Source organism: Dipodomys spectabilis, unplaced genomic scaffold, assembly GCF_019054845.1.
Source record: "Dipodomys spectabilis isolate Male_0828 unplaced genomic scaffold, ASM1905484v1 ptg000260l, whole genome shotgun sequence".
Classification (NCBI taxonomy): Eukaryota; Metazoa; Chordata; class Mammalia; order Rodentia; family Heteromyidae; genus Dipodomys; species Dipodomys spectabilis.
Window position 1 is genome coordinate 2,470,573 of NW_024870937.1, and position 25,777 is coordinate 2,496,349.

The following is a 25,777-nucleotide window of genomic DNA, read 5'->3' on the forward strand; positions in this document are numbered from 1 at the left end:
TCACTGCAGCAGGCCGAGCTTACCATGGTCTGGCATCTCAGAAGGGTGCCTCAATTAGAATGCACAGTTTCAAATGTAAAGTGCAACAGGGCTCAGATTCAAGTCTGAATTTATCCAAGTCACTTCCCTGGCTTAATTTAGCTACAGTTTTAACCTAGAAAGCAAAGCCTAAAAATAGCTTTTGTATGTGCCACTCAGTGCCAGAAAACACTACCTTTCTCTGGAACATTTAGAAAATACTGCAGTTGTTATTTCAGGCTATGCCAGAGAGAAGACTCTCAACATTTTACTGTCAACTGAACAAGGAAAGGAGTATGTCAGACCCAAAGGCTTCTAAGTTGCTATCAGGCCTGTCACATCCAACAACCAAAAAACAAGCTGCTGGAGTAGCACCAGTGCTCTGAAAGGTAAGACATACCCTCTGTTTACAAACTAGAGATATAAACCTTTATTTCACAACTGTGCCATAATTCGCTTTCTGAGACAATGTACACTGGAGGGCAGTTTGCAGTGCGTGGGAGGCTGGCTGCCGGGTGTCCTCTGGGCAGGAGCGAGGCCGTGGTCCCTCACGGCAGGCACTCCCGGAGCTCCCAGCAGACAGGTCATTGCACCAGTACTGGCCAGCCCTGGCTTTACTTAGAGCCACCTCCTTTCTTGGGGCCATTAGTCCTCATTTCATGCCAGATTTTCACTAGAGGCTCCCTGTTCTTCCAAATGAGTTCATGCCCATAAGTAATATACCATCTGGAGAAAAGAAAAACAAATGAGATCTGATATTCAAGCAGTCTGACATAAAAATATAAGTACCATCATGATATATCAAGTTGACAGTTTTAAAATTCAGTGCCACTGATATTTACTATGTAGCTTATTAAAATAGATGATTAGGGTCCGGGTATAGCTCAGTGGTACAGCACTTGTGGGAGGCCCTGGGATCACTTCCCAGCACAGCCAAAACATCAAATAGATGATTATTTACTTGCTAATAGATAAATGAATTAGCTTTAATATGCAGAGCATATAAAAGGCTGAAGTAGGATAGGCCAATGGGTGAATGCAACTACATGAAAATTTTATACTGCTTCTTGTAGTACTGGAGCTTGAACTGGGTTTTGTATATTTGAGGCAGAAGTTCTGCTACTTTGGACTCATCCCTGCCTTGAAGGATCAGTACAGCTTTCCCAGTGGAGGCCTGAGGAAGCCTAGTTCAAAAGAAAATAATTTTCCCAAGGTGCTAGTAATACCTTCTATCCCAGCTCAGACTGCTGCAAAGCCTAAGAGATGTCAATGGAATTTACTAATGACAGCTGGAATGGAGGACATGTCTCCTATCATCTTCCTCCGTGCTACACACAGCAAGGTCTAAGGATCCAAATTCTTTTCCAGTCCCCATGAATGCTGTTCCAATCCTCATGCCTTGGCAAAGCTTGCCTAACTGAGACAATAAGCAAAGGAAACAAGCTTTGAGAGCTGTAGGACATTAACTTCTCAGGCACTGTGAGTAGGAATCATCAGACTAAGACTCAAACCTGCCACAGAGACCTGGGCTCTAACTACTGTGCACCCTGCCACCAGAGGGAGCAGCCAGGCACGGAGGAAGGCAGCACTGAGTGGGACAGCACAGGCTGCAGGGGACCTCAGGATGTCTGCCACCCTTCAGGGGAGCACAGGGAAGGCTGGCATGGATCTTGGAGGCACAGGCGTAACAGCAACTCACAAAGTTTCTACTCGTGCAACCTGTACTTCTGCTTCCCTGCAGCCCCAGACTCCATACTCCTTGAGGCAGACATCAGAGTCTGTTCATCATCACTTTTCCCAACACCTAATTTTTAAAATGCTCTATTTCATTTAAACTGATATCAGAGTAGCAGGCTAAAATTTCAAAATTTTCAAAATATTCTCAAGGTGTATTTATGAAGGGCTTGATTTGTACCTGACTCTCGTGTGTGCTCGCGTGTACGCACGCCAGTACTGGGACATGAACTCAGGGTCTGGGCACTCTTCTTGAGCTTTTTCATTCAAGGCTAGTGTGTTTTGAAGCCATAGCTCCACTTCTGGCTTTGGGGAGACTGATTAGAGATCAGAGTCTCACTGACTTTCCTGCATGGGCTGGCTTTAAACCATGATATTCAGATCTCAGATTCCTGAGCAGCTTGGATTACAAACATAAGCCACTGGTACCTGGCTCCAATTAATTTTAAAGATGATAGAAAAGATAACTTCTGGATATGATTTAGATAGAGTAAATGAAATGGAGTTGAAATTAACAAACAACAAAGAGAAAGGATTCCTCTACCTTTAGATCTTCGGCTTTAAATTATATTTGATCCAATTACTTTCAAAACTGAAAATGGCCATCTAATTAGAGATTAGAAGAGAAACTTGCTGGAGAAATAAGAGTATCCTGATACACATACATGAGAGCTCACAGAAAAGACCTTTTTTCATTATCTGTTTCTCATACTTAATAGCAGGTCATTTCCTACTATTTATAATGTGTTGCCGTAAAGCTAAAGCTGGAACTCACATGCACTATTTTGTAATCATGAAAATTATAAATGGTATAATGGCATTTAGTTCCACCACCTAATAGGCAAAACTGTTTGACTTATGAATAGATTTTTCTATTCTGTTTTAATTAGGAAAGTTTTACATTGTCATGAAACTTTTTTTTGTCACCTGTGGAGCTTAAATTTGGGGTCTGGGTGCTGTCCTTGAGATCTTTCACTCTACCATTTTGAGCCACAGCACCACTTTCAGTTTTCTTTCTTTTTTTTTTTTTTGGGTCCAGTTGTGGGGCCTGAACTCTGGGCCTAGGCACTGTCCCTCAGCTCTTCAGCTCAAGGCTAGCGCTCTACCACTTAAGTCACAGCGCCACTTCCGGCTTTTTTCTTTTTGCTTATGTGGTGCTGAGGAATTGAACCCAGGGCCTTGAGCATGCAAGGCAAGCGCTCTACCACTGAGCCACCTTCCCAGCCCCCACTTTCAGTTTTCTGATGGTTAACTGGAGATAAGAGTCTCATGGACTTTCCTGTCTAGCCTGGCTTTGAACCATGATCCTCAGATCTCAGCCTCCTGAGTAGCTAGAATTACAGGCCACTGGCATCATAAAACTTTTAAACAAAGGGCAAAAGCAACATTTATATAAGGCAAGATAGGCCAATAGTAGAAGGAGCCATCTAATAGTCAACTATGCTGCTGGAGGCTATCAGATGGGCTCCAGAGTTCTGGGAAATTTCCAGGATAAAGCTGCTGTTCAACTTCCACATTTTATGCAAAAACCCACACCTGAACACAAATGGAAATGCTGTGACCATATGCTGCTTTTGTTCAATCTGTTATGCTGGGGTGGCCAGGACTATGGATAAACATGTGTTTGGTCCTAAGCCTGTTTCCCATCAGTAAAACTGGAGGAGCAATAGTACCATGTACTCAATAGCTCAGTACTAAATGTAAAAGATGCTCAGTACTATCCTTCCTGTACACATACTACAAAGCAATGACTCCACAAGCTTGGCCTGTCTGCACGGCACTAGTGAGAAGAGACAAGCCAGGGAAGAGGGCAAGCAGGGGTCCCAGGGAGCAGTTCAACAATCATTTCTGCTCACACTTACATTCCAAAGAGGGCTCCCCCAAGATGTGCTGCATGATCAAAAAATTTCCATCCCAGGATCATTCCTGCCGTATCCATGGCGATAATGGCTTTTAGGGCCTGAAAAAGCCAGCAAGAGAGAACAGAAATGGTACAACTCTGATTCCTCCAACACTGACATTAAGTCACTGTACAAACACTACTGTCCCTGGCCCTCCCCCAAGGTACTTACGTTCCCTGCTGTGAAGGTGAACATAGGGAGGAAGATGATGGCCAGCCTTCCATCTGGGATTTTAGTGCAGACTGCTGCAAGCACCGTCATGATGGCACCAGACTACAAAAGAACAAACGCTGAGAGAATGGCAAACTCCACGCACAATCCCTGTGGCCCATGTGTCTCAAAGGTTCACATTGCCAGGGCTTGTCACAGCCATGTTACAGGACAGTAAGGTATAGAACCACCAGCTGTTAGTGTTAACTACACTACAATACAGTGCTAAGTGTGCACCTGCACCAATCCATCAGTGTCTAACAAAGCTCTCCCAGTTCTCCCAGAGAAACACATACATGCATGGAATTGCTTCTAAGTGTTATGCTTTATCTTAATCCAGGTGAAATTTATTCAGTCTCATAAAGAGAGTGAACATTTTCCTTATAGTCTAGGAGTTCACATTAGGAAAATGTAGTTTTGCAAGAGACACCCTTCACAGTACCTTCCTAGGACATGACTGCTGGGGAATAATACAGAATAAAAATCAATCCTAACTACTCAGAGACTGAATTATGTAGAACACAATTCAAAGTCAGGACAAGAAAGTCCTTGAGACACGTCTCTAACAACTAAAAAGGTGGAATTGGAGCTATGACTCAAGTGGTAAAGTGCCAGCCTGCCAGCCTTGATCTCAAAAGTTAAGTGACAGACTCTGAGTTCAAGCTCCAGTACACACCCTCTCTTACACACCCTCTCTTACACACACACACACACACACACACACACACACACACACACACACACACACACACACACACACACACACCCTATCACGGGTAAAGAAATTTTTTTTTAATGCTTGAAGATTATTTTATTCTACTTTGAGGACAGAGGATTTTGGCTGGATTCAGTCTGTAGAGTATTTTGACGGGTGCATAGAAAATGCAACTATACATTTCTTACTATGTACGCCTTTCCAAGCAAGCACTTAAATCAGAAATAATGCAATAATAAGTGGCAAAGTTGAGATTCAATCCCACTCTAATTCCAAATTCCATGCTGCCACATTTTATTAATTTTGGACTTCAGCTTTTTAATCCATAAAATTAGAATAAGACTTTACAAAGCCAAGCACTGGTTGCTCACGCCTGTAATTCTAGCTATTCAAGAGCCTGAGATCTGAGGATTACGGTTTAAAGCCAACCTGGGCAGAAAAGTCTGTAAACTCCTATCTCCAATTATCCACCAGAAAACTGGAAGTGGTACTGTGGCTCAAAGTGGTAGAGTGCTAACCTTGAGCAAAAGAGCTCAATGACAGAACCCAGGCCCCAAGTTCAAGCCCTACAACCAACATTAAAAAAAAAAGGAAGTGGTACTGTGGTTCAAGTGGTAGAGCACTCGCCTTGAGCTAAAGAACTTGGACAGCGCCCAGGCCCAGAATTCAAGCCCCCTGACCGGTCAAAAAATAAAAAAAGTTGTCAAAGAATTCATGAAAATGCCCTCTTAGATCCTTCTAGCTAATGTCTCCCCACCCTCAAGACTCCAAAGTCCCCTGGAAAATTTCTCAACTTTGCATGCCTTAGATGTTTGCTTTCAAGTCTGATTCCACCTAGTGGTGTTCATTGATTTCAAAGGTGCTTGCTTAGTTGCTGAATAAGGTAGGTAACGTGAACAAACGAACACATACACACACATACACACACACAGCAATTTTTATGTAGAAAACAAAAATTCCTAACTTAAACAGGAAAGCATGCATACCATTAGATAAGATATAGACCTCATTAGGAAGATCAAGTATGAACAAATCCAAGGAACACACAAATTAGAAAAAAAACAGACACATACACAAAAATTTTTTTCTAGAAAGTCCTTAGAATTCCTTTAAATGTGAAATCTCCTATCTGAATGCACTTGAATGCATTATATGTAAGTACAAATTAAATGTATTGTCTTTAAAGAAATATTATATAACTGGGCACTGGTGGCTCATGCCTGTAATCCTATCTACTCAGGAGGCTGAGATCTGAAGATCATGGTTCAAAGCCAGCCTGGGCAGGAAAGTCCATGAGATTCTTATCTCCAATTAACCACCAGAAAACCAGAAGTGGCACTGTGGCTCAAGTGGTACAGCAGTAGAGTTGTGCTGAAGAGCATAGGGACAGCACCCAGGTCCAAAGTTCAAGACCCATGACTGACAAAAAAAAAAAAGAAAGAAATATAAAGATTTCTATGTATCTAGAATTCTGCTTTTGAACTAAAAAGTATAAATATCCACTATATCTATATTAATATGTATATTTAAAATTTTAAGCATCCAGGATATAAACTGCTGAGGGCAGGGATCTTGAGCATCTTTGCTACTATCTCTAGGGTCCAGCACAAGTACCTAACAAGTCTTGCCTACCCAGAAGCAACTTTGCAGGACAGAATAGCACCAGGTTCAAATCTGTAATTAGCCAGAATTTTCCAGTGCTGGTTCATGAGGATCAGATATTCATCACTACTTTGAAATACTCTTCTTGATAAGTACTCTATTCCAGTATATAAATACAAATGACCAATGGTTAAGTTGTATACCCTGATAATTAGAAAGTTCTACATATGTATCAACCCTTAAATTAAAAGCAGATCAGTTAAACATTAATCTCTTTATACTGATAACTGTACTGTGGTTCTGTAAGATACAGGGTGAAGGGTGTATAGAAAACTATGAATTTTGCAACCTACTTGTAAGTATATAATTATTTTAAACTTAAAAACTAATTCAAAATTAATTTTAAAATTACATTAGAAATTGTTTAAATTAGAAATACTTACTGCACCAAGTGATGGTCCATATCTTCCTGTGGCAACTTTACACACATAACTGACAAAATTGGAAATAACACCTGAGAAATAAGTCATATTTCAATAATTTAAGTATTAAAAAATGGTGTGGTTGGTTTTTGGTGGTGGGAGGAGAGAGCCCAAAGTCTCATGTCTCATGCATGCTAGGCAAATGGCTCTTCCACTGAGCTATACTCCCAGCCCTTGTTTTCCACTTTTTAATCTCCATTCCACACAGTTTAATAGTGTCAATACTTTGTTTATCTTTTGGGTATTTTGTTTTTATTTGTTTTTAGACAGGATCTCACTCTAAAATTCAAGCTACCTTGAAGCCCATAATCCTCCTGTTTCAGCAATGTTAGATTTCTTTCTGGATCCCTCTAAGGTGCTAGTATGAGTACTATCCTGCACATCAGCCCTGCTAGTTCAGAGAAAGACTGTTAGGACTTTCTGAGTGACAGTGGGGCAACCACTTTACCTGTCAGTTACCATTTTCTTCTTCTGTGACATGAAGAAAAAGCTAGTTCTCAAACTCATCAACTGTCCCAGAATCCTCTGGGCTAGAATATTAGGTGATCCATGAGCTCCCTTTGGCTTCAATACCATTTGAGCTCAATGTGACTCATTAAAGAAAAAACAAACAAACAAAAATCCTTCCTATAAAACAGCAACATAACTAGTATTAGAGAAAAAACAGTATTTTACCTTAGAGGCCAAAAGGATTGCCTAGCTTCTATTCTGAGGAACCAGATAGGTACTCATGAGAAATCAACACTGATTAAGCACTTAACTTGGGGCTTGTGGCAGGTGCTTTTATTTGCTCTTTTTTATAAGACCCTATTACAAGAAGTTAAGTATCACTATCTGCAGAAAGGTGTAGTCATTTCTGCAACCTCACCCAGCTAGCTGGTAGTATAAACAGGTTCTTAATCCAAATCTAGAGATTTCTTCACTACAGAACAACTGCCAGATAGTATTTTTTGTATGTCTTAAAGCTTGAACCTCAGGGCCTGGGCACTATTCTTAAGCTTTTTTGCTCAAGGCTAGCATTCTATCACTTGAGCTACCACTCCATTTCTGGCTTTTTTGGCAGTTAACTGGGGACTGGAGTCTCATGGACTTCCCTGCCCCAGCTGGCTTCAAATTCCAATCCTCAGATCTCGGCCTCCTAAGTAGATAGGATCACAGGCAAGAGTTTCCTGCTCCAGCTAGATGTTTTCTAAATGTACAACTTTAGAAATAAATTTTTATATTGTACTGTTTTAAGTAAAATTTGCAAATAGCTCTCTATTGCAAATGTATAAATTTTATTAGTAACTCTAAGGAAAAATTGACCAACATCAACTTAGCAATAGTAGCGACCTGGAATCATGCGCAACCACTTTTCAACTGAAATACAAAGATGATGCCATCTCCAGGACCAGAAGTAGGAAGTGGCCCCACACCAACAGAATTCTTGCAAAAAAGATAGATGGAACATCCTCTATTTTTGACAATCACATTGCACTGCTCTCATCTAAAGCAATCTGCAAACTGAACACACTAGGGAAGTGAGCTTGTGTGAAGTTATTTCACAGGTGACTGAAATAGCTGCAAATCTTAAAACTCAGCTAAAGAAATCAAGGTCCAAAGACGGGCACTGGTGGCTCACATCTGTAATACTAACTACTCAGGAGGTTGAGATCTGAGGACTTTGATTTGAAGCCAGCCCACACAGGAAAGTCTGTGAGACCCTTATCTCCAGAAAACCAGAAGTGACGCTATGGCTCAAAGTGGTAGGAGTGCTAGTCTTGAGCAAAGAGCTCAGGGACAGTGCTCAGGCCCTGAGTTCAAGCTCCATGACTGCCAAAAAGAAAAAGAAATCAAGGTCCAGAGAGATAAAAATGGCATGCTTAAATTCCATCATATCCTTTAACTTTTATTTAACTCACTTAAAAATCAAGCATACCTAAACAACTCACAGAAATCTACAAAACGAGAAGCAGAGAAGGCAACAGTGCCATCCATCAATAGTACGCTTGTCTACATAGAAGTGAAGAAACAAGTATGTTGTGAGCACTTACTGTGTACAGAATATGGTTCTAAGCTTTCCCTTTATCCCTTCTGCAGACAGATGGAAATGCTTATGATCTCAGAGATGCTTATTACCTGCAGACAGGTAAACTGCCATGAACTGCTCCTGACCCAGAATGTTCACTATGCTGGAAGAAAAGCTCCACAAAACATACATATTTGCTGCCATGTGAAATAAGGAGAAATGACTGAATGTTGACAGCAACATTGGAGAACAAAGGACCTCTATAAAAGAAAGAAAAATGAAAACTGGTAATTGTGGAACACAAAGTTAAAAAAAAAGGGTCTATTTTAGACTTTTCTCATTATTATTATTAAACACAACATGCAAACACAGAGTTTAAATAAGTATAAAAAAGCTGTTTAAGCCAGCAGTTTCCAAATTGGTAAAAATATATATATATATATTAATAACTATTTCTACTTGTAAACAACCAGTGGAAATTCACAGTTCAATGAAAAACAACTTGTACTTATACCAAGTTAGAAACAGAATAAATAATTTCAATTATAAAGCTGCACAAATCTCCTCCTAAGAAATAAATCTGTACTTACTGCAGATCTTAATTCATTAAAAAAAAGTATATATCTACTATATTTAAGTCATATTTCAGGCACCCAGTATAGAACAATAAGAGAGAGAGATGAAGTTCTTGTCCCAAGCAGTTCAGTCTGTTCTCCAGACTATGCGTGTAATTGCTGGTAAATACCTCAGATTGTATAGCATTATTTCTTCCATATTATATCTACCTCAAAATCAAATCAAATTGGAGGCAGGCAATGGTGGCTCATGCCCATAATTCTAGTTACTCAGGAGTCTGAGATCTGAGGATCACCGTTCTAAGCCAGCCCGGGGAAGGAAAGGCAGGAAAGTCCATGAGACTTTTTTTTTTCTTCTCTTTTTTTTTTTCAAATTGTGAAAATACCTCACAGAGGGGGTTACAATTACATGGGCAAGGTAATGAGTACTTTTCTTATCAAGCATTGTTGCCTCCTTTGTTTTCCCTACCCAACCCTTCCAATCTCCCCCTACCCCCACAACCCCCCAGAAAACAAAGTGGCATTGGGGTTCAAACTAGTAGAGTACTAGCCTTGAGCAATAGAGCTCAGGGACAGCTAGTCCATGAGTTGAAGGCCCACAACTGACAAAAATAAACAAACTTACTTGAGGCTGGGTTCGATGTGAAATATCTGATCATTGTCCTCTGTAAAGAAGGTACTCTCCATAAACAGAATACACAGACATTTGCAGCTATTATGCCTACAAAATAAAATATAATTTAGGTAAGTTAAAAATAAAAGCAAAGAAAGTCTGATCTAAAGTCCACCTGAATGAGATTTTCTACTACAATTACATAAGTGTACTTTGTATTTGAGGAAAGGTAGTGAAATTAAGCCGGGTGCCGGTGGCTCAGGCCTGTAATCCTAGCTACTCAGGAGGCTGAGATCTGAGGATCATGGTTCAAAAACCAACTCAGGCAGGAAACTCCGTGAGATTCTTATCTCCAATAAACCACTAGAAAACAGGAAGTGGCGCTGTGGCTCAAGTGGTAGAGTGCTTGCCTTGAGCTGAAGAGCTCAGGGACAGCGCCCAGGTCCAGAGTTCAAGCCCCACAACCAACAACAACAACAAAATAAGTGCCTTTAAAATATTAAAAACTGTTACAAGTTGGCAAAGTCAAGAGGATTCCTAGACAACTGCAAATGTTTTAGAAGCTAACTTCCCTCACCCAGAACCCTATTCCATTTCTTCAAAACTAACTGGCTCAAGTGTAGAGCACCAAACTTAGTGAAAAAGCTAAGGGAGAACATGAGGACCACAGTCCAAGCCCAACATCAGCACCAGAAAGAAAAAAAAACAAAAATCAGGTAATTTTTTGGAATTGCCATACTCTTTGCAAAAGGCATTTATCTACTTGTTGAATTAAAGGAACTTAGGAACTGAAGTGTCTGGTTAAACAATAGGCAAAGAATGTTTTCAATTTCCTTAATAAAAGGAAGAACTGACTTCAGCCCTCCCCTTCCCCTTCCCCCCCCCCCAAGTCCTGGGGCTTAGGGCCTGGGGACTCTCCCTGAGCCTCTTTGTATTCAAGACTAGCACTCTACCATCTGAGCCATAGTTCTACTTCCGGCTTTTTCTAAATGATTTACTGGAGAAAATTGTCCCATGGACTTTTCTGCCAGGCTGGCTTCAAACCATGATCCTTAGATCTCAGCCTCCTGAGTAGCTAGGATTGTAGGTGTGATACTCTCTTTTAAAATGTAATTTTATTGTTATTATTAAGGTATTGAGAAAGATACACTTTGTGGAATCTCTGCTACATCGTGGAGTTATCCTTAGCATTCCTGGTCTGCTCAGGTTTGGTTCTCTTATGTGAGAGGAAAGGAAGCTGTCTGTTTTCATAGATCTTTTTTTCCTAGTTAATATCTGAAGTCAGGATGCATCAGTTGTAAGATGCGTATAATTAGTGATCTGACATAGTTTATTCAGTAGATACCTTTTCTTCCTTCAGTAGTACATTAAATGAAGCTGCACTGCATTTAACTGAGTTGATTCCATCATTTTAGTGGAGACTGTAACAGTTATTAGGCCATCTTTGGTAAATGACTACAACCCTTTGAAAGATGGTGAGAGAGGCAGTACTGGTAAAAGGATAGGGAAGAGAGTTATGAGCAAGGCAAGGAAGAGTGATGTGCCCCCTCCCAATGAGGAGTTCTGAATCTGGGGAGAAAGAGGTAGACAGGATGTCAGGAGGTCTATCCCACAGAAAATAAGCAGTAGTGAATGTTGCCTACAGTCTTTTAGTTTTCTTTGGGAAAGTGGAACATCTTTAATACTGACAGTACTCTTTTAGGTCTAGGTTGTTGTACATAGTGACTGGTATTTTTAGAGTAAAAGATACTTGAGGATAATTCGCTATGACCATAAAATCAGGTTTCCATGATTATAGAGATAGTCACTTTATGGCTTTGGAGTTTGATTGTACCTGCTAGCCTCAAAAATGACAACCACCAAGTGCTAGTGACTCATGCCTGTACTCCTAGCTACTCAGGAGGCTGAGATCTGAGCATCAAGGTTCAAAGCCAGCCTGGGCAGCAAAGTCCATAAGATTCTTATCTCCAATTAACCACCAGAAAACTGATGGTACTGTGGCTCAAAGTGGTAAAGCAAGCCGGGTACCACTGGCTCACGCCTGTAATCCTAGCTACTCAGGAGGCTGAGATCTGAAAATCATAGTTCAAAGTCGGCCCAGGCAGGAAAATCCATGAGACAATCTCTAATTAACTACTCAGAAAACCAGAAGTGGTGCTGTGGCTCAGGTGGTAGAATGCTCGCCTTGAGCTGAGAGACAGCGCCCAGGGCCAGAGTTCAAGCTACACGACAGACCAAAAAAAAAAAAGGTCTCACAGACTTTCCTGCCTGGGCTGGCTTTGAACTACAATCTTTTTGAACTACAATCCTACCTACTGAGTAGGTAGGATTACAGGTGTGAGCCACCAGCACCGGCTAAAGAGAGTGCTTTCTAAGGGAAGCAATGTCAATCAATCATAAGCTTGAAGACTGATCCAAGCTATCAAGGTGGGTAAAATTAAGCCTTTCAGACAAAGGAAACAGACTGAAAAAAATAATAAACATTGTTTCTCTACTTTGGTAGGTATAGGAAAAGAATACCAAGACTCTAAGTATCACATCTGTTTGAGAAAAAATATTTTGCTATTCTCTAGAAATCTTCTTTCCTATTTGCATAATTATCAAAGACTTAGAAATCAACTTTTCCAAGTTTCTCAAATAACTAAATATTGCACTAATGTTACTTTGAAGAGTCAGATCTGTCTTTCCATCAAAATTAACAAAAAACAAAATAATCAGTGATGCACTGTATGCTTACATTTAAAGAGGATCTTTTTTTTTTGGTCAGTTGTGGGGCTTGAACTCTGGGCCTGGGCACTGTCCCTCAGCTCTTCAGCTCAAGGCTAGCACTCTACCACTTGAGCCACAGGGCCATTTCCAGTTTTCTGAGTGTTTTATTGGAGATAAGAGTCTCACATACTTTCCTGCACTTTCCTGCCCAGGCTGGCTGAACCGATCCTCAGATCTCAGCCTCCTGAGTACTAGGATTACAGGTGTGAGCCACCAGCACCTGGCTAAAGAGGAGCTAGACCTGGCTCTCAAAATCAGGCCTCTCTTACATACTACTCGCAGCTGTACCTTTAAAAAAAACTCTTCTAAAGGCAATTTCTATACCTATGAAAAGGAAGACAACTACCCTGTAGGCAACTTTGCCAAGTGGGGAGATAATGTGTGTGTGTATATATTTGCATATATATATATACACATATAATATACATTATATTATCCTGTGTACAAAAAAAAGGTACTCATTCAATGTCTCCTTTAGTTTCTTTTTTTTTAGTCAGTCATGGGGCTGGAACTCTGGGCCTGGGCGCTGTCCTTGAGCTCTTCAGCTCAAGACTAGCATGCTACCACTAGAGCCACAGCGCCACTTCTGGCTTTTTCTGTTTATGTGGTGCTGAGGAATCGAACCCAGGGCCTCATCATTATGAAAAATCTTTATGCCACACTACATGTTGGTGTTTGGCCTTTCTCTGTCTTTAGTCAGGGTCTCTCTGTAATCCAGGCTGGCCTTAAATTCTTGATTCTCCTGCCTCAGCCTTCCCAGTGCTGTAATTACACTACTTCTCATACTGCTACATTATTCTTGATAGGTACAGATACTCTGTCTTCTAAGCCACTGGTGAGTACAGTATGAAAGTTATTTCCTGTGGCATACTGTACCTTTTGGTTTGATTTCTCTTCCCTTGAATGGCTAAAACATGTAAGCTAACACAAACCTGTCACAGTCCGCTGGCCATCACTTAGATTATTCCACCACTTGTTAATCTAAAACAGAAGGAGAATTGCATATCATTGTACATGAAATACTTCCTGGTTAGGAAAGTGAAAGCTAGAAAGAAATGCCTGTGGTCTTGATCCCTCATTTAAAAAAACTATAGATGACCAATAGACATAATAACCTTGTGGTAGAGTGGAAAAGGCCATGTTTTGGGGTTGGTTCTTAGGTTTTGTTTTTAATAGAGACATCCTACATTCTCCAAATAAAACCAATGGTCAGATATTTTATTTTTAACCCTTGGTATTCTGACATATAAAATGGGACAGTAGCTGGGCATCGGTAGTTCATGCCTGTAATCCTAGCTACTTGAGAGGCTGAGATCTGGGGATCAGAAGACAGCCTTATTATTCAACAAGGTCCTATCTATTTTTAAAATTCTAACTGAGGTGCGGGGCCTGATGGTGAACTAGTGAAGTGGAGGTAGTACTACATGATCTAGGAGTGTGACATGAGCCTGAGCAACACAGACAGCCTTCACATGAACTAGAACTATGAGACTAAATTTGTACTAAAATTGCTATTTTTTTTTTTTAGATATAATGGTATTGAGGTTCAGAAACAAGATAAAAGAATCTTAAGTTGTCAGGGATACATTGTGAAATCTTTGAGTGAAATGTAGTTAGGGACTGCTTTACAATAATGCAGTGATGGGAGGGGAGGGGAGGGGAATGAAAGGAAAATGAGTGTAAAGTAGAGTGGCATGTAACTACTGAAGTTTGACAAAAATATTTTTCTCTATTGCTGAATATAAAATTTTCCTTAATTAAAAATATTCTATCTATGACATACCATCAGATTTCATTATGATGGGGGGAAAAAATCAAGGTTAAAAAATTATAGATTAGTGTATATATGCTTTCATTTCTGTAATTTTAATATGTGTATGATCTCTCAGACTGTCTTTACTGCATTTATACTGATGTAAATGGGGTTCCCAGGGCTTTCCTTTCCTTTTTTTTTTTTTGCCAGTCCTGGGGCTTGCTCTAGGCCTAGGCACTGTCTCTGAGCTTCTTTTGCTCAAGGCCAGTGCTCTACACTTGAGCCAAGTGCCACTTGCAGCTTTTTTGAATAGCTTTTTTTTGGTCGTTCGTGGAGCTTGTACTCTGGGCCTGGGGGCTGTCCCTCAGCTCTTCAGCTCAAGGCAGGCACTCTACCACTTAAGCCATAGTGCCACTTCCAATTTTCTGAATGGTTTATTGGAGAGAAGAGTTTCATGGGTTTTCCTGCCCAGGCTGACTTTGAATGGTGGTCCTCAGATCTCAGTCTCCTGAACAGCTAGGATTACAGGCATGAGCCACCAGTGCCCGGCTGGCTTTTGAGTAGTTTTATTGGAGAAGAGTCTCTGGGACTTTCATGACCAGGCTGGCTTCAAACTGCAATACTTGGATCTCAGCTTCCTGAATAGATAGGTGTGATTACAGGTGTGAGCCACCAGCACCCAGCTGTGGGTTTTTTGTTTGTTTTTTGTTCCTAGGTTGGCAATGAACTCCTGGGCCCAAGTAGTCCTTGTATCACAACTTCCCGGATGGTAGGGACTACAGGCATGTACCAGTAGACATGACAAAGATTCAAAGACTTCCATTTTCTATGCTATATTTATAGCCTTTACCGCCCCCCTCCCCACTAGATTTGAATATAAGGCTTTATGCTTGCTTAGCTTGTGGCCTGACTACTATTCTACTCCGTGGCCTATGTCTCCAGTGCTGTTTTAGGAGTTATTTTGGAGGCACTTGTCTCATGGATTTTTTCTGCCCAGCCTCAACTGAAACCACACACCCCAGGTCTCAGTCTCTTGAGTAGTTTGGATTACAGGCATGCATTTTTTTTTTAAACAGGCTTCATTCTTAAACAGGCATGGATTGTATATAGTCTAACCTGTGATTGGTTTAACTATTATTTTAAAATATATAACCTTGGATAATATATATAATATATAGTATACATAATATATAAGTTTTTACAAATATATATATATCATATATATATATATCATATATATATATGCGATATATATATATATATATATATATATATATATGAACTTCACAGTCCAGCGATGTGCTGTAACTTCCTGTGACTCAGTGCTCAGCGTTATGGAATTCGTTTTACTATCTTTTAAAATATAGTATACTAAGTAAAAATCTGCTTGTTACTGTTTTTACCTGTAAATACTATAAATTATTCTTCTGCATAAAGCCTCTCTCTACAATAGGACTCATGCTTCGGGAATGAGTCTCTTCAGAAACTGAAGAATGCATCCTTCCTCTATGGATAGGAACTTCAAAGTTTCATTAGTAAAAAGAAAGCCCATGGCTTCCTTCTCAGGCTCTACTGACTAGGACTAGATTATTTGTGGAAGGGGGAAAGTAAGGAAGACATCAGCCAGGAACTATTGGCTCACACCTATAGTCCTAGCTACTGAGAAGACTGAGATTTGAGAATCTTGGGTTCAAAGCCAGCCTGAGAAGATATATCTGAGAGATTCTTATTCTAATTAACCAGCAAAAAACTCCAGAATTAGAGGGGTGGTTCAATGATAGAGTGCCAGCCTTGAGTGAATAAATTAAGCAATAGATTTGAGGCCCTGAGTTCAAGTCCCAGTATAGGTATTAAAAAAGGGGACAAGGGCTGGGTGCCAGTGGTTCACACCTGTAATCCTAGCTATTCTTGAATCTAGATTTGAGGATCCAGTTCAAAGCTAGCCTAGTCAGGAAAGTCTGTGAGACTCTTATCTCCAATAAATTACCCCTCTCCAAAAAAAATTGAGAAGTGGAGCAGTACCTCACGTGGTAGACTGCCAGCCTTGAACAAAAGAAGCTCTAGGACAGTGCCCAGGCCCTGTGTTCAAGTCCCAGAACTGGTAAAAAATAAAAATAAAAAAACAAACAGGTAAGGGGAGAGAGGAAACATCAACCCTCTCAACTCTCTCCAAACTGGAACAGTATTGATGTGTCATAAAACAAAAACACCAAAGATGCTTGAAAACAAAAATGGAGCTGGAAACACATTAACCTATGGCTTCAGTTCCCAATAAATACTGACATATAAAACTTTAAAATTTTTAAGAAAGATTTATCTAGAAGCAAACTTGTTTTAAAAATTCAGGAAGGCCAAGCACCAGTGGCTCACACCTGTAATCCTAGCTACTCAGGAGGCTGAGATTTGAGGATTGTGGTTCAAAGCTAGCTCAGGCAGGAAAATCTGTGAGACTCTTATCTCCAATTAACCACCAGAAAACTGGAAGTGGTGCTATGGCTCAAGTGGTAGAGTGCTAGACTTGAGCTGAAGAGCTCAGGGATAGAGTCCAGACCCAGAGTTCAAGCCCCACCACCACCAACAAAAAAAAGTCAGGAGGAAAGACAGCCATCAGTTGGCATACAAAGTAAATGGAAAATGTTCATGCTCCATGTATTTACATCTCTTTCTTGTATCCCACTGAGAAGATGGTGGTGCTAGAGGTTGAACCCCAGGACCTTGAGCATTACTACTCAAGTGTTCTACCACTGAGCTATAACTTCCCCACAACCAGATAAGAGGCTTTTAAAAATCCATTTGGAGCTAGGTGCTAGTAGCTCACACCTATAACTTTAGCTACATAAGGAGGAGATCTGACCATTGCAGTTCAAAGCCAGCTCAGACAGACAAATCCTGGAGATTCTTATCTCTAACCAGTAAAAAGTCAGAATTGGAAATGTAGCATAAGTGGTAGAGAACCAGCTATCAGCAAAGGGTAGAACAAGCTTGAAGTCCTGAGTTTAAATCCCAGTACCAACAAAATAAATAGATAAGTAAAAAATAAAATTGACTTGGTAGTTCTACCCTATGTTTTTTTTTTTTTTTAAGTTTCCTGTGATTCTGGTATTTATCTAAAATAATTCAACAAGGTGATGCCAGTTTAACAGTGGTCTTCAAACTGTAGAGGGCTGGAATAAGGTCTTGAATTTTTTTTTTCCTGTAAGGGGACTGAACATGTATCATGCTGGGCAAGCATTCTACTTCCTAAGCCAAACACCAAGCCCTTCTGGAGTTTTGTTGTTGTTGTTTTATAGATAATTTGCCTGGATTGGCCTAAACTTGTGATCCTAAACTTGTGATCCTTTTGCTTCTCCCTTACAAATAACTGGGATTACTGGCATGTACCACTATGCCCATCATTTTCCCCCCATTTCTTTTTGGTACTTCTCAGGGGTGGTAGAATTTGGGGCCTTGTACTTGCTAGTCAGGTGTTCTACCGCATTAGCCACTTTGCCAGTTCTTTTCGTATTACTTTTGGAAAAGGGTCTCATTTTATGCCCGGGTCAGCTAGGACTACAATCCTATCTGTGCTTCCCAGAATCTCTGGGGTGACAAGTGCACATCAGTGTGCCCAACCATGGTTGAAAAAAGCTTCATGAATCTTTTTTTGTGTGTGTACATGCTATCCCTGAGCTCTTTTGCTCAAGGCTAGCACTGTACCACTTGGAGCCACAACTCTACTTCCAGCTTTTTGAAAGTTAATTGGAGATAAGGGTCTCATGGGGATTTTTCAGCTCAGGCTTGCTTTGAACTGTGATCCTCAAATCTCAGCTCTGAGTGAGTAGCTAAGATTACAGGCTTCAGCAACCACACTTCCTGGCTCCCAGATATTTTTTAAACTGTCCATGGTCTTTTTTTTTTGTCAGTCATGGGGCTTGAACTCAGGGTCTGGGCACTGCCCCTCAGCTCTTTTTGCTCAAGGCTAGTGCTCTACCACTTGAGCCATAGCACCCTTTCCAGCTTTCTGGTAGTTAATTGGAAATAAGAGCCTGAAGGATTTTCCTGCCTGGGCTGGCTTCAAACCGTGATCCTCATACCTCAGCCTCCAGAGGAGCTTAGATTACAGGCATTAAGCACTGGTACCCAGCTTCTGTGGTCATTTTTGAGGCATATGAGTAGAGGGACAAACTCTTGAAATTATTGTCAAGTACAATACTCCTAAACATATAACACATTCATTAATACTCATGGAAAGAAAGGATTCTAAAGAAGAATTTTAAGTACACTGACTTCACATCTATGCATGCATGGACTGTTGCCACTAAATAAAAATACTTTCTAAAGACTTTAAAAATTGTGATTAAAATAAAACAATGTTTATCTTTACCTCCTTCCTGAGGTCTCCTTCTTTTTGTGGCCTTATGCTATCCAACCAGTCAGCTTTTAGGCCATCAAAATAACTCTGGACCCTGGATTTCAGTGACTCATATTGCCAAATAGCAGCTGATCCAAATGCACAGCCTGTAAACTGCATAAAATTAAATATATTACAAAATAATTTTAATAGAGAAATTTATCCATATTCTTTTCCCAAGGATATTTCACCTGCCACACAGAAATCCCATTAGGTGACAAGAACATTTTTTGTTTCCGATTTTATTAACTATAGACCCTTCAGGTCTGTTTCTAACAGGTCTAAAATTCAAAATACCAACTTAGTGCCACTAAAAACAGAAGGCCTACAAATTTCTCCTCCGAGGCTTACATATTACTGGGCTAGATTCTAAAAGCAATTATTAAATTCATTCTGTAATCAGAATTCATGTGTCTAGCACCCCAGTTGCTGTTGATCCACTAGCCACCCACCCCTGTTCTTGTTCTGAAGGAATCGAAGCAGGACAAAAACACTGGAACACTAGAGTAGCAGCAAGCTGATAACAGCCAGTGATGTAAACTCTTACCCCAACAGTGAAGAAAAAAGGTTTCACAAGAGTCCTGATGGGGTAGGGAGAAGGATAAAAGACCGTTTCTTCTACAGGAGGAATCAAAGCACTTCTCTTGTAAGCTTCCCCACTTGACCCTGTGTCTGATCTTCGTGGTTCCACCTTCCTGGGTGCTTTTCTGAATCCACATTTTTGCTGAATAACGAAGTTAAACCTATGGGGTAGGAGGTACAAATATCAGATTAGAAATGGAATGGCATCATAACCATCTCAGTTTATTTGCATTCTCAAGTCCAAAAGAGCCAGGACTCCTAATGTAGGGAGAATTAAAAGGAACAACATTCAACTTTTCTGGAACAGACAAGTTACAAACTAACAGCTTTAGAGCACTAGTTTGGACTATTACTTTGTATCAATCAATAAAATAGTTTGTATCCATTCTCCACATATAAGATCTTTTGTCTTACAGAAATTAGACACCCCGCCCCCCGCCCCGCCCCCCCAGGGCTGGGAAGGTGGCTCAGTGGTAGAGCACTTGCCTTGCATGCTCGAGGCCCTGGGTTCAATTCCTCAGCACCACATAAGAAAAAAACCAGAAGTGGTGCTGTGGCTCAAGTGGTAGAGCGCTAGCCTTGAGCTGAAGAGCTGAGGGACAGCGCCCAGGCCCAGAGTTCAGGCCCCACAACTGGACCCCCCCCCAAAAAGAAATTAGACCCCCCCTTTTTTTTTCTTTTTTTTTTGCCAGTCCTGGGGGCTTGAACTCAGGGTGTGGGCGCAGTCACTGAGCTTCTTTTGCTCTACCACTTGAGCCATAGTGCCACTTCCTGTTTTTTCTTTTTATGTGGTACTGTGGAATCAAACCCAGGGCTTCATGCATATGAGGCAAGCATTCTACCGCTAAGCCACATTCCCAGTCCTAAACAACATATAAACTATCAGTTTTAATCAGGTTTATCTTATTTGAAGTTTAGTCAATTCCAGCACAACATTTAAATGTATTATACTAGCTGGCAGCCAGAGGCTCATGCCTATAATCCTAGCCACTCAAGAGGCTGAGATCTGGATGATCTGCCAGCCTAGGCAAAATATCTGAAAGACTCCATCTCCAAATAACTAGCAAAAACCCAGGGTGGAGTTATGGCTCAACTGATAAAGTCCCATGCATGAGCAATCCAGAGAGTGAGGTGCTGTGGCTCAAGTAGTAGAGCACTAGCCTTGAGCTGAAGAGCTGAGGGACAGCACCCAGGCCCAGAGTTCAAGCCCCATGACCAAAATAAAATAAAAATAAAAACATAACTTAATTCATTTTTGGTACTAGAATGACTTCTACATGGTTAAATAATTCAAATATGTTTCTCCAATCCTAATCTATCCCTGCATTTCCAGCCACATATTGAATATTTCTACTTAGATATGTTCCCATCGCTTATTTAAAAGGAAATTTAGTTGTTGTTGTTGTTTTCCCCACAAACAGCTTCACTTTCTTTCTTTCTTTTTTTTCTTCTTGTCTGTCATGGGGCTTGAACTCTGGGCTTGGGTGCTGTCCCTGAGCTCTTTAGCTCAAGGCGAGTGCTCTACCACTTGAGCCACAGTGCCACTTCCGTTTTTTTTAATTGGAGATACGAGTTGCACAGACTTTCCTGCCAGGACTGGCTTTGAACCACAGTCCTCAGATCTTAGCCCCCTGAGTAGCTAGGATTATAGGTATGAAGCACTGGTGCCGGCAACAGCTTCACTTTCTGACTTCCTTATTCTTTGAGGCAGACCACAGTTCTCTTGGTCACTAAGATTTAAAGGTTATAATTCTCCTTTATTTTTTACCAAACCATTAAAAGCCAACTCTGTCAAATAAAAACATCTTTTATTCCTAGTGCAACTATTTATGGCTGGATTACACCGATGACTTAAAACATCAACACGAAACACATAGCATCTGTTCGCTCATCAATGTTCCTCAAATACTCAACAGTTCCTGGAACACTCACTCACATGGCCTACAGGATGCTGTTGTTACTATTCATGCCGAGAATGCCCTCGCTCCTCCTCTCAGAAATTACATAGTAATGATGACAGATGGGTGGTAATTTGACTTGAAATTTTGCCTAGTAAGTACTAGTTCAAACTCCAGTACCACCAAATTTTATGATTTTACACTTCCAAATAAGTAACATTTAGGACATGTGAGACACAGAGAGAAAGACAGAGATGAAATTGAACCCATGCCCACAGCATCTAAGCAAGTACTGAACTCCATTCTCTAGAATTTTTTTTTTGGAGGGAGGGAGGCAGTATTTGGGGTTGAACTCAGGACCTTGTGCTTGCTAGGCAGACACAGTACTGCTGAGCCACACCTCCAGCCCCATTTTTTCACTGGTTAGTTTTAGCATAGGGTCTCCCTTTCCATCCAGGTGTGGAATCCGCCTACTTTAGGCTTCTCAGCTCCATATACCCAGCTTCCCTCTTTGGAGATTGGGTATCTTGGACTTTCCACCTGGGCAAACCTGGACCTTCCATCCTACCCATTAGTCTCCAACACAGCTTGGCATGACAGGTGCATGCCACTGTGCCTAAATATATTGGGCTAGCCTTGAACGTTGATCTTCACATTTTTAGCCTCCCAAATAGTTAGAATTATAGCTACGTCCCTAATGTATGGCCACAAACCTTATTTACTTCCAGACAATGTCTCTCAATAAGCTTCCCAAACTGACCTCAAACTTGTAGCCATTTTTGCCTCTCAAATAGCATGGATTACAGGTGTGCACCTCAATACCCAGAAGTATTCCTGTCAAAGAAATATATTTTACCTGCCTATCAAGGACTAATTCAAATCCCAGTAAAAACAAAGAAAGAAAAAAACCCACTTTAAAAAGTTCTACATTTGGGCTGGGAAGGTGGCTCAGTGGTAGAGTGCTTACCTTGCATGCATGAGGCCCTGGGTTCAATTCCTCAGCACCACATAAGCAAAAAGAAAAAAAGCCGGAAGTGGCACTGTGGCTCAAGTGGTAGAGCGCTAGCCTTGAGCTGAAGAGCTGAGGGTCAGCGCCCAGGCCCAGAGTTCAGGCCCACGACCGGACCCAAAAAAAAAAAAAAAGTTCTAAATGTATCCAATCATAATGTTGCTCTGAGATCCCTTCAAAGCCTGGTAAACATTTTATGAATAAATAGCCCTGGGTAAACACTCAACAGCTAATCCAAGCTAAATTCTAACACTTTTCCCTGACTTGATTTTTTTTGTGGTGGCTAGGAAAGATTCATTCAGCATACATACTCTTCTTTCCTCTCACCACTTTTCCTCAAACACTCAAATAGCTCCTAGGGGCTTGTTTGCTGCTGTTATTACTACTTGCCTACAGAGCCCTTGTTCTTCTGCATTGACTCCACTCCTTGGTTCAACATCTCAGAAATCACTTTCCAGCCTGCCACATGGCAAGGGGTGGTTCTATCACTTAGACACTTAGGAAGAATTTTTTTCAAGAACCTCTTGGAATGGTTTTATTTACCTAATAAAAACATCATTATTGATATCTCTCACCTACACACACCAATGCCAAAAGCTGAAGCACTTATCTTTAATGCCAAGAAAAAGGTTAAAGGATTTTGATACTAACCTTGATATTTTTGGCTATGAAAGCAAAGATGGCAGTCATTTAGCCTCCAAATGTCTTAGCTAGTTCCTCTTTACACAACTATCAATTTACTGACAGCCAAATGCATTCCTAAGTTTTTTGTTTCATTTTGGTTTTGGGAGTACTGGGGATTGATCTTGGGGCCTCACACTGTCTAGGCTAGCATTCTAACATTTGAGCTGCACCCTGGTCTGCTTGTGGGGCTTCAACTTTGGGCCTGGGCGCTGTCCCTCAGCTCTTCAGCTCAAGGTTAGCGCTCTACCACTTGAGCCACAACACCATTTCCAGCTTTTTTCTTTTTGCTTATGTGGTGCTGAGGAATTGAACGCAAGGCATGCAAGGCAAGTGCTCTACCTCTGAGCCACCTTCCCGGTGCCAGCATACTAATTTTAGAACCATAGGAACTCAAATCTTCCCTACTAAAAATTATAAAGAAGACAACTTACATACTTTATTCACTTTCATTGCCTATTTCCAGAAGCAAGGCACAAATACTGTATTTCAGGCGTAGCTACACCCTTGTGTACTGCATTTTCCCATGTAACTATTAAACAAATGGCAAGTTTTCCAAATAAATAGCAAGATTTTTTAAATCAAGTGTTAAACTTTAACATCATATGTGTTTCTTAGGCTTTGTAGTTCCAAGTGGTCTTTACATCCAATTTTTACTGGGGCTAGTTTTCTTTCTTATCCAATTTTTACTGGGGCTAGTTCATTCGTTCCTCCTTCCTTCCTCTCTCTCTCTTTCTCCCTTTTATTGTCAGTTGTGGGTCTTGAACTCTGGGCCTGGATGCTGTCCCTGAGCTCTTCAGCTCAAGGCAAGCACTCTATTACTTGAGCCACAGCATCACTTCCAGTTTTCAGGTAATTGGAGATGAGTCTCATGAACTTTCCTGCCCGGGCTGGCTTTGAACTGCAATCCTCAGAACTCAGCCTCCTGAGTAGTTAGGATTACAGGCATGAGTCACCAGCGACCCACTTTACTTGCCCTTTCTATAACCAGTACTTGGTGTGTACTTAAAATCTTAAACACTGAACACACCTGTTGCTTTTTTTTTTATTTTTGGTCAGTTGTGGGGGCTTAACTTTGGCCTGGTGTTGTCCCTGAGCTCTTTTGCTCAAGGCTAGTGCTCTACTGTACTGAGCCACAGCCCCACTTCCAGTTTTTAAGTGGTTAACTGGAGAGAAGGGTCACCAGGGGACTTTGCTGCACTGGCTGGCTTCGCAGTCTCCTGAGTAGTTGGGATTACAGGCCTGCACAACCAGCGACCAGATCTGTTGCTTCTTAATAAGACAATCCTCCCTACCCCTATCCCCACACTATGCAATCTCAAATGCGATTTGAAATAAACACTAGCATCAGGACCACTGAAATCTATCACCACCTCCACCTGACTTCATTCTGTCTCCCCAAAAGTTTAAGATTAGTGCCAGAAACTCCATAAAATGTGTTAAGAAACAATGCATGCAAGATTTTCAAAATGCCTGATAGATTCACTTGGCATGCTTATGAGAAATACAGGTTCTTCCACTCTTCCCATCCTTCTCCTAATTCTGATTTCATACGACTAGGGTGGTGCTGAGAAATAAGTCTGCAAACACTCCAGGAAATTCCTTTTTATTGTTGTTTTGTGTTTTGATGCAGCCTCACTGGGTAGCTCAGGCTGCCCTCTAAATCCTGTTCCTCCGGTCTCAGCCAGCCAGAAAGACACCAAACAAGTCAGAAATCGGGAAGGTTAAAATTCTGGAAGGTATTTCAAAGTCAATACGAATAGGAGTTTCTCTTTCTCTCATAATTTAGAAATAGATCGTCCTTAGGTTAAAAAGAAGAAGTCGGCAAACACCGATCGTCGATACATCTCAAAAGGCAGGCTAGGCTGGTTTTCTTTCCAAAGTATCTAAGGAACCAAATACGCTCTAAACTTCTAAACCAGAAAGCCTCTCAGAACTTAGCATGGGCTCGCCTCTGACTCGGGCCCTCCCCTGGCTTTCCACGTTAAAGGTAATAATCAAGTCTGAGAGGATAAAATCTCAGCTGTCATTCTGCCGGCGGCGCAAACCTGCTTCGGTGACAATCCGGCTTCAGTATGGCCCCAGCGGGTTAAAAAGTGGCCCGCACTAGTTCACGACCCCATCCTAGATGAGAGCTGTGGGCTCCCCGGGGCCCGGCGGGGCCCGAAGCCCGCCAAGTCCGAGGAAAGCGGCCGGGGCCCGGGCGGCGCGGCCAGGGGGCGGCCCCCGCCCCGCACGGGTTCACCTCCGGAGCCCGGGCGCCCACACGCCCCGAGTGGCGGCCATTACCTGCGTCCGAGCAGCCGCGGGGCGGCCAGGGCAGCGGGGAGCTCCTCACACACCTGGGTGCCCGCCGGCGGAGCCCACGCCCGGCCGCAGCGCCAGCCGCTCTGCGCCCAGCACCGCCACGCCATGTTCCCTGCCTCTGCCCCACCATGGCCCGACCTTACCAACTCCAACCGCGGAACTACTTCCGGGGCGAAGCCGCACCATAGAGTGTGGTGCTGGGCGCTAGAGCGCCGCCCCAAGGCCTAGCGGGAAGACTGGGATTTGATTTTTACCGGAGTTGGAAGCTAAAGGCCAAAGGCTATTATCACAGCTCAGCGAGCATTATAAGCATTGCAAGACGGATGTGCCACGGGTCGTGTAGATGTGGAACACGCAGTGGATCTGGATCTCAAGTGAGGAAATCTGAACTTGGGAGAATTTTGCTCAAGGCTGTGCTCTACCACTTAAGCCACAGCTCCATTTCTGGCTTTTTATTTTATTTTATTTTATTTTTCGCTGGTTAATTGGATAAAGGAGTCTCATGGACTTTTCTGTCGGGGCTGGCTTCA

At 41.6% G+C, this 25,777-nt stretch overlaps 1 protein-coding gene across 1 annotated transcript; it reads right to left on the reverse strand.

The window, feature by feature from the left end:
* Nucleotides 1–424: 424 nt before the first annotated feature.
* Nucleotides 425–25,388, reverse strand: Parl (presenilin associated rhomboid like). The gene is made up of 10 exons (XM_042699639.1): nucleotides 25,230–25,388; nucleotides 19,318–19,513; nucleotides 18,744–18,884; nucleotides 13,560–13,608; nucleotides 9,871–9,966; nucleotides 8,781–8,930; nucleotides 6,624–6,694; nucleotides 3,825–3,926; nucleotides 3,615–3,712; nucleotides 425–744 (listed from the first exon to the last, which is right to left on the reverse strand). Exons 1-10 carry the CDS (start codon nucleotides 25,352–25,354, stop codon nucleotides 633–635), a joined length of 1,140 nt encoding a protein of 379 aa, XP_042555573.1. The 5' UTR covers nucleotides 25,355–25,388; the 3' UTR covers nucleotides 425–632.
* Nucleotides 25,389–25,777: the final 389 nt, after the last annotated feature.